We start from the raw sequence: 17,671 nt of genomic DNA, 5'->3' as shown, positions 1-17,671 counted from the left end.
GCATCGCTATCCTCACGTTCTCTCTCGAGCGATGGACCCAGATGATCGATCGTCCGGGGAAAGACAATGTTTTCTATTTTGCTATAGGTAGTAAGTATCAAACAAATCTTCATCTTCCTTCCGAGTATAACCATTAGTCACAAGTCATACTTATACTTTTCAATAGTACCATCAGGTAAGCTTATTTTTAAATACTCACTTACGTCCAAGTTTACACCCATAAGGTCAGTGATCCCAATATAGAAGTGGGAGTATCATCACTCACAAGGTATACAATAAAATCATTAGTGACAGACATGGGCTATGTGGCTTTGTATTTCAAACAAACTTTGTTTAAATTCATTCAATTAGGAGAAATGTACGCCGTGTAAATGACACACTTGAAAGTTCAAACTCAAAGGCGTGTCCAGTAGAAATCATCAGCCGTCACACCTTACCTTCTCCCCTAATATTTCAGTTTGTTTTAGAGGAGTGCCTGAGAGTGCATCACACAGACGCGGAACCGCCGGCTTCTCCCCGGCCTCGCTCGGCTCGATCATGGCGTCGTCGGCGGAGCCGCCGCCGAAGAAGCGGAAGCTCGTCGAGGCCCAGACCCCGAGCCCCTCCTGCCCTCCGCGGCCGCCCCTGCCCCTGTCCCCAGGTCCACCTCCTACCCCGCCGCCTCCCCAAACCCTAGCCGCAGCCGCGCCCTCTTCCCCGCCACCTCCCCCACGGTCGCCCACGCCGGCGCCGGAGGAGGTCCAACGCAAGCGCCGCAACCGGGAGGAGCTGCGCAAACTCTTCGAATGCTACCGCCGCATCCGCCTCTGCGTGGAGCGGAAGGACGCGCGCCTCATGCCCGAGCTTGAGCAGGTCTACCTAGCTCTCATCACCGCATACCGAGGTACCTAAAAACCCTTCTCCAATCATACGGCCCCTTTCTAGTTAGATGCTGTTATTACAAATTACATTTGTTAGGAGTAGCTGATTTTGTGAACCACTGTGATGTGGGCATGCTCGAAACCACTTCAGACTCAAAACTATATTTACTTATTTAGCATTCAGTCGGTCTCAGTGGATGGTAGATTGTGAGCCCTCGGTACCTATTTTACTTGAGGTGTTCTGGTGCATAGCAATTTGTTCTCAGTGGATGGTAGAATCGTGAGCCCTCGGTACCCATTTTACTTGAGTTGTTCTGGTGCATAGCAATTTGATCCATATGAGCCACCGTGGGATTTTATATTGCTACAAATAGCACGTGGTTAACCTGCCCTATTCCGTATGCAGTTAAACTCTCAAGTAATCTTTGGTAAATCAACAAAGTGTTATGTTGTTAGGCTTTGTTTGGTTGAGCCCAAGCTTACCCTACCAAACATTTGCATAGTGAAATATCATGGTTTTGTTTGCCCATGATTTGGCGAAATACCTTTTTTCTTATAGATTCGCAACATGGCATGGAAATGCCAAAACTTTGGCAACCATCCAAAAGAGGACCAAGATTTTGGCCAACAATAAATTGGTAGAGTTGGTTCTGGACACCAATAAAACATACCTTGATTATATAAAATTGTTACTGCATGTATCTGACACACGGTTCACCGCCAGGACATGCGATTGTGATGCACTGCTGACACTAGTGCACTCTATTAAAATTAGTGTATTGATCGTGGGATGAACTGCTTGTTCGATATGCCTACATGGAGTCGTAAATCATATAATTCATACATTAAATTCTAAAAATACACCAGTTAGACTTTCTGCATTACTCTTAACTAATAGTTGGAAGAAAAAGTGGATCTGTCGTGGGTGGAAAGTTGGAGTAAGCCCATTGAATTTTCCATTTTAACATATTCAGATTGTCATGGTGTCGCCAAGTCATTCCTGAGGGCAGACGACAGTTTTTTTTGCATCCACTGTGCGTGCGTGGGGGGGGGGGGGGTTGAGGATGTACTTGTACTACCCTAAAGAGGGATCAATTAATGGGGTTCATTTTTCTTAAGGCAAACCTTGAATCACAGGGTTTGTACAGCAGATGCTGGATATCTTACACGTAGACTTGTTGAAGTAGTTCAACATATTATTGTGCGTAGAAGAGATTGTGGTACTATCCGAGGTATTTCTGTGAATCCTCAAAATGGGATGACGGAAAAACTTTTTGTCCAAACACTAATTGGTCGTGTATTACCAGACGATATGGGGGTAGGGAGGTTATGTACTCGTTTGGTACCAGTTTTATCTTTGACACCCTGGTCAGGAAGATATGAATCGTAATAACCTTGTTTCCAAGCTGTTCTACTTTTTATTCAGCTTATACTCCTTCCATTTCTGAAAAGAATGTCTATAAGTTTTTTCCTGAGTCAGACAATGTAAAGTCTTGACCAAGTTTGTAGAAAAAACTGTCAATAATTATAATACTATATAACTAATTAACTACCATATGAAAACACATTTCATGATGTATCTAATGATAAGTTGTTAATTTTTTGTTCTACAAGCTTGGTCAAATTTTACATTGTTTGACTTCAAAAAATTTATAGGCCTTCTTTTCAAGAAAAGAGGTAATATATCTAAGGTCTGATTGTAAGGCCCAGTCATTTTCAAGTCCGCTCTCTGTATATTCACATGTTAACACTTACATTGGAGTCCATATGTACATGGTTTTGTTATAGTGAAAGAACTTCTCTCTTACCATGTTTAGAAACCATAGTCATTTTTTTTTACCATCCATCCATACAGGTTGCACAAGTGTACAGCGTATCTTAGCTAAGTTGATTCCCCAATATGCCTCATACTGTCCTACTGCACTTGAGGCTGCTGCTAAAGTCTCCATCAAGATGTACAAAGGGAACTTGGCCATTGTAACAAGAGGGGAGGATGCAGATGGTGTGGCATATCAGACTGCTAGGGCCTGTATTGCTGGCTTAGTTGACATTTGCTCCACAGCATCTTTTGAAGCTCCCAAGTCATCTGTTATCACAGGAATCTGCTCTGCAGTCTATATGACTGTCCTTACCTTCTTCATTTCAACATTTGATGGGAAGGATATCCATCACATAGGCTCCAGAAGACTTTCAAAGCTTCAGGACCCTGTGGAGTTACTAAATATTGTAAAGCAGGAGTCAGGGGATGATAACCAACTGTCACATGATTGTTTATTTGAACTGAGGGCACTTTCCTTGTTATGCATATTTCTACTATCCCCAGAGAACCTATTAGAGGCGTGTTTTGTGCTGATTGCTTCTGCAGAAACTGACCATGTGAGAGAAGGACTGTACTGTCTAAACCAGCTGACCTGCAATCTGAACCGTGGCGTCTCAGTTAATGCTTTGGACAATAAGGCTGATATAGCCTCACAACATACTGGGATGGATATAGATCTGTCTGGCACAAAAGAGATTGTTGATTCAACGCCTACTGATACTTCTGGTGATTCAGGAAGTTCTGTGGTAGAATCAAATGAGTGCTACATGACAATGGTATGGATCACTTTTGACGGATGAAGCATTTTCACCTTTCTGTTATGTGCATTTTAGTTTTGCGCAATAGAAACAACAATGAGCTGTAGAGTACCAGGTTACCTACTAGACGACCATTTACGGCTTACATAAATTGGTTTGGTTATTATGGATAGTTAAATCAAGCACTATTCTTCATTGCATGCATGCTTATCTATGAAAGGGTCCTCACAAATTTGAGATTTAAGTAAGAAATTTATTAACCAGATTTCCTGCAGCAAAAAGATATATTTTTTTAGATCAACATCAAAACTATATTATGCATGTCCCTTAGATACACAGATATTGGGCATATATTGGGTGATTCATGTTTGGCTTAACCTAGCATTAGCACCTTCGCATAACATTATGACTTAGCAACTCGCTACTTCCAAATGGTCATGTGTTTCCACTCCTCTTTTATTGTTGGATGTTTAAGTAGACCTGGGGTAGTTCATGTTTCTGCGTGGATGTTGCTTTAAGGGAAGCTGGGGATGGATTGACTTTGCACTCACTATTATCTTGTGAAGAAGTATTGGTGGAATAGACTTTTTCTGTAACAAGATCAAGAAAATATGGGGAGGAGAATTTTTTTAGGCTCAAGTTTAGGAGTTGTGAACATGTATGATGCACATGTTGCCAAATTGTAGGCAGCTTGTGTAGACAACAGTTCTTAGTTCTTTTGTAAGTTTGTGATCTCTTGGGGCTCCTTTGCAATCTTCCAATTAATTATGTGGCAAAAGCCTGTTATGTAGCTTTGCTTCACTCCACTGTGAATTCTTTTCTATTTCTCCAAATATTTGATTTCTAGGTTTTTACATGCAGGCAATATCTAGGCATCCATCTGTGAGAGGTTGGATATTACGGAGATACAAAAAATTATGTGACTCCTGTAGATCTACTGTGCTTTCAGAGGTGTCATCTTGTTTAAAAGTTTTGGGCTCTTTATCAGAACTTGACGAGGATAAAAGTCACATGGACTGTGAACCATCAGTACTGGAGAAGCTCGACAATTGTGCAGGTGAAAAGATTGTCAATATGGATAGCTATGGAGGAAAGTCTGTGCAAATGGAGCAGACTGATGATGTGAAAACTGAGAAGCTGGCAGATGCGAAAACCGGTGCGTGTGAGGGTGAATCTGTAGTTCAAGGCACAAGACCTGATCTTTATGTTGCTTCTGTCTGTAGCGATGTAATTTCAGTCTCAAAGGAACTTTGGGTTGGTTCACTGGGAAATGGTGCCGCAGAGCCACTAGTTCGATCTAAATTTGAGGAGTTTGGCCCATTAACAAATTTTTTATTTTATCCATCCAAAGATTTTGCCTTAGTTGAATATGGAAACATTGTGCATGCTGTTCAAGCATGTGCATATATGCGTGGTTCCTCTCTTTGGGGCGGCGGTCTTCAGATAAGGTATTTAGATAGACTTATCGGCAGTAGGGGATTTATTGGTGGTATAGCTGTTGGTGAAAGCTGCCATATTTATGTTGCTAAGGTCAAAAATCAGAAAGAGAAAGACGAGGTGCTCGATGATCTGAACTCAGCAGGGCTGAAGAGGCCGTGTGGCATTATCGATATCTCCAGTGAAAATGTTTTACTTCTTGAATTTGAGACAGCAGTCGATGCAGCTGTTGCAAAAGCTCACATTAGGCGCCAAGCTCAATCAGATGTTTGTTCCCAGGTTAAGAGTACATCTGCACATCAGCTTTTGGTACAAAACATGGACAAGTCAGTGCCTGACACTGAGTTCATTAATGCTTTCTCACGATTTGGTGAGGTCAGTAGGTGGCAATTTAATAGGCTTGATGGGAACTGTTTGATTGATTATAAATCACACAATGCCGCCGCCTGTGCGAAGTCACAGATGCATGGTGCAAGGTTTGGGCTGAAGTCGATTAGTGTTGAATCTAGGACATGCAGTGCAGGACCTATTCATGATAAAACATCATCACCTGTTATTCGAATGCCAGGCCAGAACGTTTCGGACAGCAGCAGTCACCAGGAGATCAGGTTAGCTTAACATTTTTCCTAATCCTTACATGGTTAATGTTCTTGGTTGGATCTGTTGTTATTTGGCGTTTGCGTACTATTTATTTATTTATTTGTCAGTTCTTAAGTGCAGAGCACTTTAAATTGCTTTGTGCTCATCGTACAATTACATGGTTGTGCCTCACGGGCCATTATATCAATTTTTTTGGACAAACAGTTTTTTTATAAGTAAACAACATTTTACAAACAGAAGCATGCATGGAGCAACAGATTCAGCCGATAGTACATTCTGATAGGGCATGCAATATTCATTTCGGAATTGGCTAGACATCTGAAACTTAAAGCTCTATCCTGAATTTTGACAGTAAGCCTAGCCTGAAAGTGAGCTTTAAAGTTGTAACTTCTGGAGATGTGATGAGTCTTCCTGGGATTAAAAGCAACGCTGTTGCAAATGGTCGCCAGCTCTGGCCTGATTTCCCAATGCCCAGGTGAAGCGAGCACGTTGCTGAAAGCAACCACCTTAACAAGAACAGCACAATTGGTGAAGAATGTGACCTCCTGGAGCTGTAGTAAACCTGCCAGTCTTGCTGCTAGAAGGAGACCGTGGGCTTCTTCCTGGAGCGGAGATGTGACCGGCGGTGAAGCTGCGGAGATGTACAGCTGCAAGCACGGAAGAGATTTTCGTCCAGCTGAACAAAAAATTCCCAGCCCAGTGGGTGTAGAAATTTTCATTGTATCTAGTTACATATCCAAAAATATGGCTATGTACATATAGCTGATATGGCATACGGCAGTCGTGCGATGCATATGAAATTACGATTCACAAGCTATGATTATGATCTGAACACCAGCTTGCGACCGCGATTACGGAAGTTGCATCTGGGATTTATTCAAACACTTCTGTTAGATAAATCATAAATATATGGCGTCTTGCAAGCATAACACCATGCCCTTTTATTCGTCGTCTAGGAAAAAATCTAGCTACAGATACCAATTTATGTAAATCTTATGGTGTTTTACTTTTATATGCCACAAGGTAAAATTTGCCATGTTGCATGACAATTATACTTACTTGAGTGATGGAAACATATGCAGGAATCCAAGGGTTTCAGGGTATCATGCAGGCTACACAGTACAGGGGGATCGACCAATTTATGGTCAGCATTGTTTAGTGGACAGAAACATTGCAAGCGTGTACATGATGCAGTTCCGTCGTAACAATGCCTTGCTTAATGTGCAGGTCCATCACCTCCCAATACCCAGCAATTATGGCACTACAAAGAGTTAGAGTCAAGCAGAGCTCCACAAGGAATTCCTCCCTGCCCACCTGTTCCTGCACACCGTGCTTCTGTAATACCACTGCCACCACCACCTATCCAAACTAATTTTCTTCGTCCTGTATATCCTGGTCCAGCCAGTCCGTGGGAAAACACTACACCAAATCCACCCTTCAGCCGTGTTTCTCCTCGCATGATGTCTGGAAGTAACTTCCGTATCAATCCGCCTGCTCCTCTCCCTTTCATGCCATCTTCTGTTACCCCTCTTACACATCTACCAGTACCAGGAAGTTCAGCACAGCAGTCAGAGAAAATGCCGCCACCTACACCAAATATAGCCCCCTCAACATTTACACCTCCACCACCGTTACCTGTTTCCCAGCCACCCTCTGTTCCACCGCCCCCAGATTCTCCTCCGGTGCAACCTTCTACTAATCCTTCTAACTCACAGAAGCCATCCTCTCATCCTCAATGGCAGGGTTCCCTTACAAAAAGTGGCATACACTACTGCACAATCTATGCAAGTAGAGTAGAGTCAGATGCATGTAGATACGAAAATGCTGTTTCTGAACCAGCAGAGTAAGGCTTACACATCAGTTTATCCTTATTTTTTGCATTTCATAATTTGGTACATTCTATGCTAGTATAAAAAAAAACTTGTTTGCGCGTTTCAGATGGCCTTCAAGATTAGATGTGACAAAGCGCACAGCTTTCCAGCATGTGAAGACAATTTTCGCCAATACTCCACCTAATAAAGTAAGATTCTAAGTCAATACTATTTCTGAAACATATCGAACCTACTTGTACTATAAACCTGTAAGATTATGAGTTGTCTCAGGACAACAAGAAATGGTGTCACTTAACAGATAATCATCATGTTTTCACTAAATATGCTTATAAATGCACAACTTACATAGAAACTGCGCCAAAGAACATTCTGTGTGTCGGTCTGTTCCCTGGAAGATGTGAAGCCGAGAACACTATTTGATGGGTCATTGTTGTGGACGTCAGTACATGATATCAAAGCAGCACTAGTTCCATTATGGCTGGCCGGAAAACAAGACCATGTCACCAGGTTGCTCGTATTGCAGAAGGAGATGGTAACGTGGTTAGCTTGGCAGAAAGGAGGAGTCATTTAGGAAGATATAGGATTAGGGAATAATCTAGTTGTATAAGGAAAGGTTTAATAAGTCAAATCGTATTAGGAGAGGTCAAGGGCCTGAGCATCCATTATATAAAGATGGCATGTATCCACATTTGAGATAAGGAAGAACAATCAATCTAAATCTCCTTGGTAATTCTCTCTTCTCAACCTATGTCTGGCTATCTTCTGCACAGCGTTGTGGATCTAAGTTCGCAACATCTGGTATTAGAGCCGACCAACATGACTTTCGATGCGGGCTTTTTCATGGAGAAGTTCAAGGCCTCTGTTCAACCAATCTTTGACAAATACAAGGTGCGCATGCTTGAGATCGTTGCAGAAAGGATTTGGAAGTCCGCATTGAACCAACTGAAAGCTTGAGGTTCCAACTGAATCTCGTGTGTTCAATTCTGGAAATTCTGGATTCAGATCATTGAAAGATGATGAATTGGGGAAAATAGCTTGTATTCACATTCAGCAAGTCGAGTTCAACTCTTCTTTTGTGCTGCTGTTGTCAGGTCCTGATAGCCTCCAAAGAGGTAGGTCACACGCGCATCGGTCTCTTTCCGAAGATCATCCGTGAAGTAACCAAACAGATACACAACATCTTAAGTGCTTTAGTACTTCTCTGGTGCTTCAGTTGATATGTATCTTATAGTTTATGGCTGTATCCCCTGCAATCAATGCACACATTTATTTGTCGTATGGTGTCGTATGGTTTCTCTGGGCTAATATAAATGCTATTAAGATATTTAGGAGCTTAAGTAGAGTGTTGCAGAGAGGAAAAATGATCACCTATTATTCTTCAATTGCTTAAAAGAATATTAACTTTTAGCTTTCACTTTGCAGAAAGAAATCTGTCGGTTGTTGCCCTGTTCAAATGGTGATCAGAAAGGGGTATGATTTCTATTCTGACAGTCCATTACTCCAACATGGTTTTCTTTAATCAAATCTAGTGGCTACTGCTATATGATTCTCACTACCATTACTTTTCATACTATTTTGCTTATCTACATTAATCGTGCATTAAGACCCAAACAAACAACCGATTGAAAAATGGAATGACCTAAGCAAACAACAGATGGAATTATTGTCACTTTTTAAATTTATTTATTACGATAACTAAATAAAACTTGAAAATTCCCCCAAATATAGAAGAGATAGAACACCTAGAATTTGTACTATGGTCTTTCAGGGAGATGAAGTGCCATGACAAAAGTGACTAAGAGATGAGAGAGATTAGTTTGATGACATGTATCCTATCTTCTTTCAAAGCTGTATTCGCAAATGACCCAGTAGTATTCACTTACCTGTGTTTATGATAGAAGTCTGTTTGTAATCCTAACCGACCTCTTACCACCTGGAAATAACTATCTTGTAGTGGACAGTTCGGGATAAACAGCTGTTTATTAAGTATATGTATGAACATGTCATGCTCAAGATTTATTTAATTGTGTTGCATTTGGTAGTAGGAGCTATTAGTCTCTTATGCTGGATTTAGATTGTGTGATTTTATGCAAGTTTTAACGTTTCTTAGTACGGAGTACCAAAGAGAATTTTAGCAACTCTAGTCTGCCCCTGTTTCACGCTCCGATGTGTCGACTTAGGTTTCATCTTTTCTCTAGAAATTCGTCAATGTTAAATGACGAATGCTCTAGATATATACACCTGATAGCCTGCATAAGCTGCAGTATGCATAATAACAGAAGCATAGCTCATCACTTAAAATACTGAGATATCATGGAATTGCTTATATCTTAGTGCTTGAGTGGCATTACAAATTCAGAACTTAATAATTCTGATATCATACGATTTGCTTTGGTGGATTTACAAGTTTAAAACTTAAGCATTTAACTTTCATAACATAACATAACATAACAGTAAGGGTTTGATTCTTTGGCAGCTTAATTAATGACTAAGTAGTTGTCTAAAGATTACTTTTGCATCTTGCAGTTTCGGGACTTCATCTCCTATCTGAAACAGAAAGAATACGCTGGGGTCATAAAAATTCCTGCTGTGAAGCCCATGTGGACACGGCTACTATTTATCCTTCCCCCCACACCTGATGTGTTTGGCATGCTAGGCCTTCCGCCTCATCATGCTGAATGTCTTATTGCCCTGGTTCTGCCAAAGGAAACAACCCCTGAAGTGTCTTGACATAGTCGTTGTGTATGTAAATTGCTGACCTTTTGATTTTAGGACATGTATGTAAACCTTGTTGTGGTTGCCCGCTTTGTGCACAGTAAATAGATTTTCCATTACAGTACCTCACATTTTATGTCTATTAGCAATTTAGCATGCTGCTGTGATCTAGTTTTTTATATTTTCTGTGAGAACTTTTGCCCCCTCAAACTACTCCAATACTCTAAGCCATTATCCCATGCGTAAATTAAGTACTCCGTAATTATATGTTGATATATGGGAGTATAGATTCTCGAGTTCTCTTCATGGCATTTCAGGGCTGAAGGTAGCCCAGTATATTGTACATGCTTTGGCGCGCCCGTGATTTGTGCTAGCTGGTAGTAGTATTTTCTTGAAGTGCGAACACAAAATGAACTAAAATGGGATTTTGATTTCATTTACTTGACATCTTAGTACGAAGTGAGATACACAACTAAAAAGCGGAAATCGTGGAACTGAACTAGTCGATTGCAAATGCTCTTCACTTGACGAGGTCTACAAAGAGATGAATTGTTGTGTCTGTACATCCGGATAGATCTACGAAAGCAAAGGATTGACCACCTGGCCGGCGAAGACCACGACGCCGGTGCGGTCGTCCTTGATCAAGAACATGAACGGGTGGTCGGCGACGAAGTCCACAACCTGAACCGGCGCGCTCACCGCCGCGCAGCCGAATGCCACACCGACAGCCGTGGCCGCGGCGGCCTCGGTCCCTTCCTCGTTCACCTCGACGAAGGACTGGTGGAAGACGGCCGACACGACGAGCGGCGCCGGCGAGTCCAGCATGTCGGAGAAGTCGGCGAGGCCGGGGTGGAACGGCAGGCGCAGGCCGAGGAGCTGCAGCAGCTCCGTCGCGTCCGTGCTGCACGACACGGTGAACCTGGGCACCTTGAAGGCGCCCACGGGGACCTTGGCCATCAGAGAGATGTTGGAGTCCTCGAGCAGCGCCGGGTCGGATGACCCCAGCTTGTGCAGCAGGCTCTGCAGGCCGTGGCGCTCGTCCGGGAGGTAGATGTACATGGAGAAGCTCCGTTGGTCTTGGGCGCCACGGGCGTAGGGAAGGCGGAGTACTTTGTAGCCGGGGCGGCAGACGATGTGCTGCTGCTTGCCGCTCGACATGAACGGCGCGCGGACGTGGCCGCCGGTGGGTAGGTGGAAGGCGTCGTCCAGCGTGAGGGCGGGGTTGAACTTGCTGCACCAGGCGCCCTTGAAGTAGAGCGCGTTCCCGAGGACGGCGAGCGTCAGGGTGCTGACGGAGTCCTTGGGCATCAGGTCCTTGATCCGGCCCGCCGTCGCGTTCTCGAACCACCGGTTGATCTCGGCTCTCGCTTCCTCTGGCTGGAAGCACGAAGCAAAAATGTGAGAGGCTGGAGTTGATCAGTGCGATTTCGAGAGGAATTCGTGGGGAGAAGTTGCAGGGCTCACCGCGTGTTTGAAGGACGCCGGGTGCGCCTGGGCGCGGTAGTGCTCGGAGACGACGGCGGCGTAGCCGGCCTTGAGGCGCATGGCGGCGTCGACCCACACGCCGTTGGCGAACAGCACCTTGGGCCCGCCGTCTCCGCCGCCGGCGCTGTCGGAGAGGACGCGCAGCGCGACGTGCGAGGCGAGCGCCGCGTGGGCGGGGCCGCCGGCGGGGCCGAGGAAGGCGACGATCTGGTCGAGCGTGGCGCCCTTGGCGCCCGCGCCGAGCAGCGTCAGCGCGGCGTGGATGGAGAGCGGGGACACGGCGAGGTTGGCTCCCGATGCCTCGCCGCCGCCGCCGCCGCAGGCGAGTTGGCGGAGCACGCGCATGGCGAAGGCGGACTCGTCCCTGGCGGCCGCCGCGAGCTCCATGGCTGGCCTCGTGTGGGTCGGGGCGGCTTTTGGTTGCGACGGTGCGGTTTTTGGGTAAGGATTTTGTAGCTCCGTACTGCAATGGGTGCGTGCGTTGGACGCGAGGTGTTGTGCCGCGTCGCGTGGTGGGGACGCTTACTGTTTCTATCTGGCCAAATGAGCCGTTCCCACGTTGGTGGGTTGCTTATAATTGAGGCTGAAAAACAATCTAATCTTTCCCAAACATTTTTTGCTTACATACTTTGGAAGAAATAGACCTCCCTCTATTTAATTCCCTCCTCAAATATGACATGTCATGTGCTCTGCGACGCATGTCAGCTTTATTTACATGAAGTTTAATGAGAAAAATAATTTTCTCGAAGTTAACTGAAGTTGAGAGCTCTACTTAGACAGGCTAATATACAGCTGACGAATTTCAAAAGAAAAAAAATGGAGCTGGCTCATTTCACGGAAAATGCTTTTGGCTCTCGAGTTCTAATGCTCTCGCTATTTTTTTTAAAAATGAAAGACATTTTCACAAGTTATCAAAAAAATTAAAATTAATTCTGAAGATTGTCGTCAGTGATACATCTCACAATCATGCAAAATCTTAACCTAATTTTTCATTTAATTTATGCTAGACAAAAATGATAAAATCTGATATGTTTTGGACATTTGAAATGATTAGGTAGATCTATATACTTGTCATTTTTGTGTAGCTCAGAATATAAAGTATTTGAAATTGATATTTTACACGTTGTGCGATTCATCATTGGTTATATGGGGATTTGTTTCAGAATTTTTTGAAACTCAAAAAAAAGATGAGATCATTGGTGCCCATGTGCCCTAAATCTCCATCCCTCATTGATCCTTAATAAGAAGCTCAATTTCCTCGGCAATTTTGATTTTAACAATCTGAACTTAATTGAAGTACGGAGTACAAAATTTGTTCAGCAAGCTGTAGAACTCTTATAAATCTGGTGGCCAACAGGCACAGCACAATGGCCATCCTAAACGTTTGGGGGCATCAGGCAAATCGCACCACTATGTATGTTTACATGAAGGAAAAGAAGAAACTAAATTTTCTAGGAGATTTTTATTTAAGAAACTGAACTGAACTGAAGAAGAAATACTAGTATGATTCAGTAAAAAGCTGTGAAACTCTTGTAAATCTGGTGGCCAACAGCCACAGCAAAACGAGCATTCCCAAATGTTTGGAGCATTGCAGAAATTACACCATTAACCATATAATTCAGAGACCAATAGCTAGATGCTGACCAATGTGTCCAACATACAACCAGCAATCTATGTTCTACCATTACAACGCATAATATGCGCAGCTACAGAGTACAAAGGCGTTAAATGTCAAATGCAGAATCTACAGGTTTCCTGGAAAACCAAACACACTGCAGGTCTTTTACAGTAACTTGTTTCAGCTACAGCACAGAAGCTAGATATTGTTGGGTTACAACTAGGTGATGTCTCCCAAAACTCCCGGCACCAGGAAGAATCAACATCTGCCATCAACAAAATGCATCATGTTTGTCTTGCTCACGGAGAAGGCTTTTTACGGAGGCGACTTGAACGTCTCAGCGGAGTTGGTGTAGCATCAATCTTCTCTTCTTCTGCTGCGCTCTCCTGTTAACAAAAAACAACCACATCAAGTTAATAACAAGCTTGAAGCACTGTATGGAAAAAATATATGCTTGAAAACAAACTAAAATCTGCAGCATAATGATAAGCTAATCAGAAGCATTGTGTGAAGATTTAATTAATTCATTTTCAAGTGCTGCAGTGTGCTTTAGACTAGACGATGAGAGTAGAGAAGCAATGATAAATGTCACATATCATAAGAGTTATCTGCAAACCGAAGCGGCTGCAGCCTCGGTCTAAATGTTAAGAAGACCATCGATCACACCTCATTTATCATTATGTCCTAGTTTGACAACTGTTCCATGTAAACCAAAAGGCCACAATGACTAATTTTCTTATCTGAACCTGCAGCTAACTACTTCTCTGCACAAGTCTAATTTGCAGAAGGTGACTAATCCATTGAGTAAAATGGGAACTGAAGAAGAGGTACTATGATTCAGTAAAGCTGTGTAACTAATCCAGTTAATTTGCTAACTCAATTTCGAAGGGATTTTTAGATTCAAAAATCTAGGCGTCTAAATACTTGTAAGAATATAGAAACCAATTAACTCTATGTAATTCTTCTGCACAGGATATCCCATATGATGCAAGCACACTTGCCACACAACAACGCAATGCTACAAAATCTGCCCAAAAGGAACTAGAATTTACCTTCTTTAGTGCTGCTTGAATACCAGGGCTTCGAGCTTTGTCAGATTCCTTTTGTATCCTGACCACATCCTTTCTGGGAGGCGTCGATTCCTGAACCCTGATATCTCCACCATGCTGACTGGGGTCTTTGACAGGCCTCCCTCTTGAGCTGCCTGTATCCACATATGAGAACTCTCCAAGCAATTGGACCACTGGTGGCATCGACTTGTCATCTGAAGCCCTTACAATGTCATCACTCCCCTGCTGAATCATCTGATCACGATTCCCATGACCAACTGAAGGGACATTAAGGCTGGCAGGTGGATCTGGCCTGGGCAACACCGATTGCACAGGAAGCTGCAAGCAGGAAGATGGCTCTGGTTTGGGCATTGGCCGATGCACAGGTTGCTCCGAACGAACCATAGGCGTCTGTGCAATGCTATGAGGAACTAGGACTGGCACTCGCACTGGTGGAGCTGAGGGTGTACGCTTTGACACGGGCGCATGGACCTTACGAGATCTTCGGGAATACTTGAGGAGCATAGCAGTCACAAAGGCTGCTGCAACAGACAGGCACGCCAACATCTTCAGCAAATGAGGTTCCACTGCAGACCAGAGTTTCTTCACCATACGACCGAGTTCCTTGGCGGCTTCTGCTGTGTTCCCATACTCCAGCGAGTGTAGCTCCTCATCGTTGTTCTCCACCTTCACACTCTCTGGTTCCATAGTTTTCTCCATGGAGTGCTCTGAATTAACTCCGCGTTTCTCTTGGTGAACTAATCCTAGCTTGTCCTCTTCCATGCTGGTATCATGGCTGTGGGTGGAAGTGGAACCGAAGGAATCCTCAAGGTCATCTCCCCCTGTTACCGCTTCTGATTCCAGCTCGCCTATCTCAGAATCTTCCTTGAGAACATCCACGTTCTCGCTGCTCTCATCCCCAATCTGGCATGAGAATTCCCCGAAAGGAACGTTGGGGCAAGCATCTGCCATCCCCATCATTGCAACTGCCATGAAATTGCTAGGAGAACCTCCTGGCCCGCGCAAAGGGATGCCATCTTCACTGTCCCGGCACACAATTGCTTCAGGTCCATCCTCCAAACCCATCATGTCAACTGGCCCCAGCAGAGAAAATACTTCATGACCGCCCACACCACGCATGCTCCCGTTCCATCCGACGAAATCGAGAGACTCTTCTGAGGTAGCAGGGAAGGGGGTGGAGGAACTCATACAGTAGACGTAGCAGAGCAGGCAGGCCGCGGAGACGAGAAGGAGAAACAGCCGCCGCGCCCAGCCGCGTCCCCGCGCCGGCACCGCCTCCTCCTCGTCGTCCGCGTCGTCGCACTCGGAGTCGCCGCTGTACGAGCCGGAGGAGACCGGCTCGGACATCTCGGTGCCCGAGGTGACGCCGGAGAGGAGGTCCTCGTCCTCCGCGGCCTCGCGCTCCAGGCGGATGAGGATCTCGGCGCTCCGCTTCGGGTCGTAGCGCAGGAACTCCGGCCGCGGCGTGGTGCAGTTCGTCTTCGGGTCGTACGGCCCCGCCCCCGTCGCGCGGCCGGTGGGGGACGCAGGGGTAGGGCTAGTGGCGGCCTTAGGCTGGGCCGACGCGCCCTCCCCGCGGCTGCGGCTGTCGCCGCTGTTCCGCTCCCCCAGGACCTTCTTCCTCTGCGGGGACGCGGACCTCGCCGGCGGCACGGGGCGCCTCGGGGTGGCGTTCTCGTCGGCCTCCACGGCTCTGGGCGCCGTCGCCGTCGCCATCTCCCTGGGGTTGGGGCTTCGTCCGGGGGAACCTGCGCGCGTGTGAACGGGCGGGGCGATTAAGGAAGGGGCGGAAGCTATAGGATTATTGCCGAAGCTTGGAGAAATAAAGAGCAAGGAGATCGTATCGGATCAGTACTTACCATGTGGAGCAACTCGCTTGGGCAAATCCATGGCGGGCGGGCGGCGAGATCCGGGGGCCGAATCGGCGGCGCTGGTGGCGTGAATTGATAAGGAAAGTGAGGGAGGTGAATGGGGAGCCGCGGCGGAGGAAGGCAGGGCAAGCAGAGTATTTATTTGGAAATTCGAACCGACTGCGTCGGGCGAACCGACCGTTGGGGGTGGATCGGGAGGGCTACGCTACGCGGATCCGCGCCCATGCACACGTACGCGCCAGCGCGCGGGCGCGTGTCTGGACACGTGGGCGACACGTGTTTTGGCTCGACCCGGAGTATGGGATTTTTATTTGACAGATTATTACCGGTAAGTATCACCTTGGAAAAAATGTAACCAGACTTTACATTATTCAACCAGAAAATATCTAGACTCCAGAGATCAATCATGCAAACCAAATTTTAACAAGCTCTATGTAGTTATTCATTAATGAGTACAAGGTACATGATGCAAGAGCTTAAACAAGATCTATATGAGCACAAGAATTGCCAAGTATCACATTATTCAAGACATTAAACCATTTACCACATGCGGCATTTTCCGTTTCCAACCATATAACAATGAATGAAGTAGTTCAAATTTCGCAATGAACATTAAAGATAAAGCTAAGAACACATGTGTTCATACGAAACGACGGAGCGTGTCTCTCTCCCAAACAAAGAATGCTAGGATCCGATTTTATTCAAACAAAAACAAAAATAAAAACAAACAGACGCTCCAAGTAAAGCACATAAGATGTGACGGAATAAAAATATAGTTTCACTAGAGGAACTCGATAAGTTGTCGATGAAGAAGGGATGCCTTGGGCATCCCCAAGCTTAGACGCTTGAGTCTTCTTAAAATATGCAAGGATGAACCACGGGGGCATCCCCAAGCTTTGACTTTTCACTCTTCTTGATCATATTGTATCATCCTCCTCTCTTGACCCTTGAAAACTTCCTCCACACCAAACTCGAAACAAACTCATTAGAGGGTCGATGCATAATTCATATATTCAGAGGTGACATAATCATTCTTGACACTTCCGGACATTGCACAAAGCTACCGAAAGTTAATGGAACAAAGAAATCCATCAAACATAGCAAAACATGCAATGCGAAATAAAAGGCAGAATCTATCAAAACGTAACAGTTCGTAAAGACGAATTTTAAAGTGGCACCAGACTTGCTCAGATGAAAATGCCCAAATTGAATGAAAGTTGCGTACATATCTGAGGATCACGCACGTAAATTGGCAGATTTTTTTGATTTTCTACAGGGACTACTGTCCAAATTCGTGACAGCAAGAAATCTGTTCCTGTGCAGCAATCCAAATCTAGTATTGGCTTTACTATCAAAGACTTTACTTGGCACAACTATGCAATAAAATAAAGATAAGGAGAGGTTGCTACAGTAGTAAACAACTTCCAAGACTCAAATATAAAATAAAGTGCAGAAGTAAAATAATGGGTTGTCTCCCATAAGCGCTTTTCTTTAACGCCTTTCAGCTAGGCGCAGAAAATGTGTATCAAGTATTGTCAAGAGATGAATCATTGGCAGCGGGGTTTGGAGCTTTCTCAACCATGCATTGTATCCTATCTATGTAAAT

At 44.8% G+C, this 17,671-nt stretch overlaps 3 protein-coding genes across 3 annotated transcripts; 1 reads left to right on the top strand and 2 right to left on the bottom strand.

The window, feature by feature from the left end:
* The first annotated feature begins 537 nt into the window (after positions 1 to 537).
* LOC124663190 lies at positions 538 to 10,157 on the top strand. Its single transcript, XM_047200916.1, has 8 exons — positions 538 to 883; positions 2,716 to 3,455; positions 4,299 to 5,482; positions 6,557 to 6,618; positions 6,702 to 7,317; positions 7,413 to 7,494; positions 8,729 to 8,776; positions 9,833 to 10,157. Exons 1-8 carry the CDS (start codon positions 538 to 540, stop codon positions 10,034 to 10,036), a joined length of 3,282 nt encoding a protein of 1,093 aa, XP_047056872.1. The 3' UTR covers positions 10,037 to 10,157.
* A 440-nt stretch (positions 10,158 to 10,597) lies between these two features.
* Positions 10,598 to 11,893, bottom strand: LOC124660771 (serpin-Z1-like). The gene is made up of 2 exons (XM_047198599.1): positions 11,486 to 11,893; positions 10,598 to 11,398 (listed from the first exon to the last, which is right to left on the bottom strand). Exons 1-2 carry the CDS (start codon positions 11,891 to 11,893, stop codon positions 10,598 to 10,600), a joined length of 1,209 nt encoding a protein of 402 aa, XP_047054555.1.
* A 2,531-nt stretch (positions 11,894 to 14,424) lies between these two features.
* On the bottom strand, positions 14,425 to 15,910 carry LOC124663189. The gene is made up of 2 exons (XM_047200915.1): positions 14,644 to 15,910; positions 14,425 to 14,486 (listed from the first exon to the last, which is right to left on the bottom strand). Exons 1-2 carry the CDS (start codon positions 15,908 to 15,910, stop codon positions 14,425 to 14,427), a joined length of 1,329 nt encoding a protein of 442 aa, XP_047056871.1.
* Between the last annotated feature and the right edge of the window lie 1,761 nt (positions 15,911 to 17,671).

The sequence above is a fragment of the Lolium rigidum genome, chromosome 6 (assembly GCF_022539505.1).
Source record: "Lolium rigidum isolate FL_2022 chromosome 6, APGP_CSIRO_Lrig_0.1, whole genome shotgun sequence".
NCBI classification, from domain to species: Eukaryota; Viridiplantae; Streptophyta; class Magnoliopsida; order Poales; family Poaceae; genus Lolium; species Lolium rigidum.
The sequence above is the reverse complement of the archived record's forward strand: the minus strand, read 5'-3'. Positions and strand labels throughout refer to the sequence as shown.

Bases quoted from the DNA above. Each gene is read 5' to 3' on its own strand.
- LOC124660771 (XM_047198599.1), bottom strand. From the start codon at position 11,893: ATGGAGCTCGCGGCGGCCGCCAGGGACGAGTCCGCCTTCGCCATGCGC. The intron at 11,399-11,485 runs GTGAGCCCTGCA...TCGTGCTTCCAG, and splicing joins CGGCGTCCTTCAAACACGCG to CCAGAGGAAGCGAGAGCCGA.
- LOC124663189 (XM_047200915.1), bottom strand. From the start codon at position 15,910: ATGGCGACGGCGACGGCGCCCAGAGCCGTGGAGGCCGACGAGAACGCC. The intron at 14,487-14,643 runs GTACACCCTCAG...GGTGTTGCCCAG, and splicing joins CCATGCGCCCGTGTCAAAGC to GCCAGATCCACCTGCCAGCC.
- LOC124663190 (XM_047200916.1), top strand. From the start codon at position 538: ATGGCGTCGTCGGCGGAGCCGCCGCCGAAGAAGCGGAAGCTCGTCGAG. The intron at 6,619-6,701 runs GTCAGCATTGTT...CTTAATGTGCAG, and splicing joins GGGGGATCGACCAATTTATG to GTCCATCACCTCCCAATACC. The intron at 7,495-8,728 runs GTAAGATTCTAA...TTCACTTTGCAG, and splicing joins CCAATACTCCACCTAATAAA to AAAGAAATCTGTCGGTTGTT.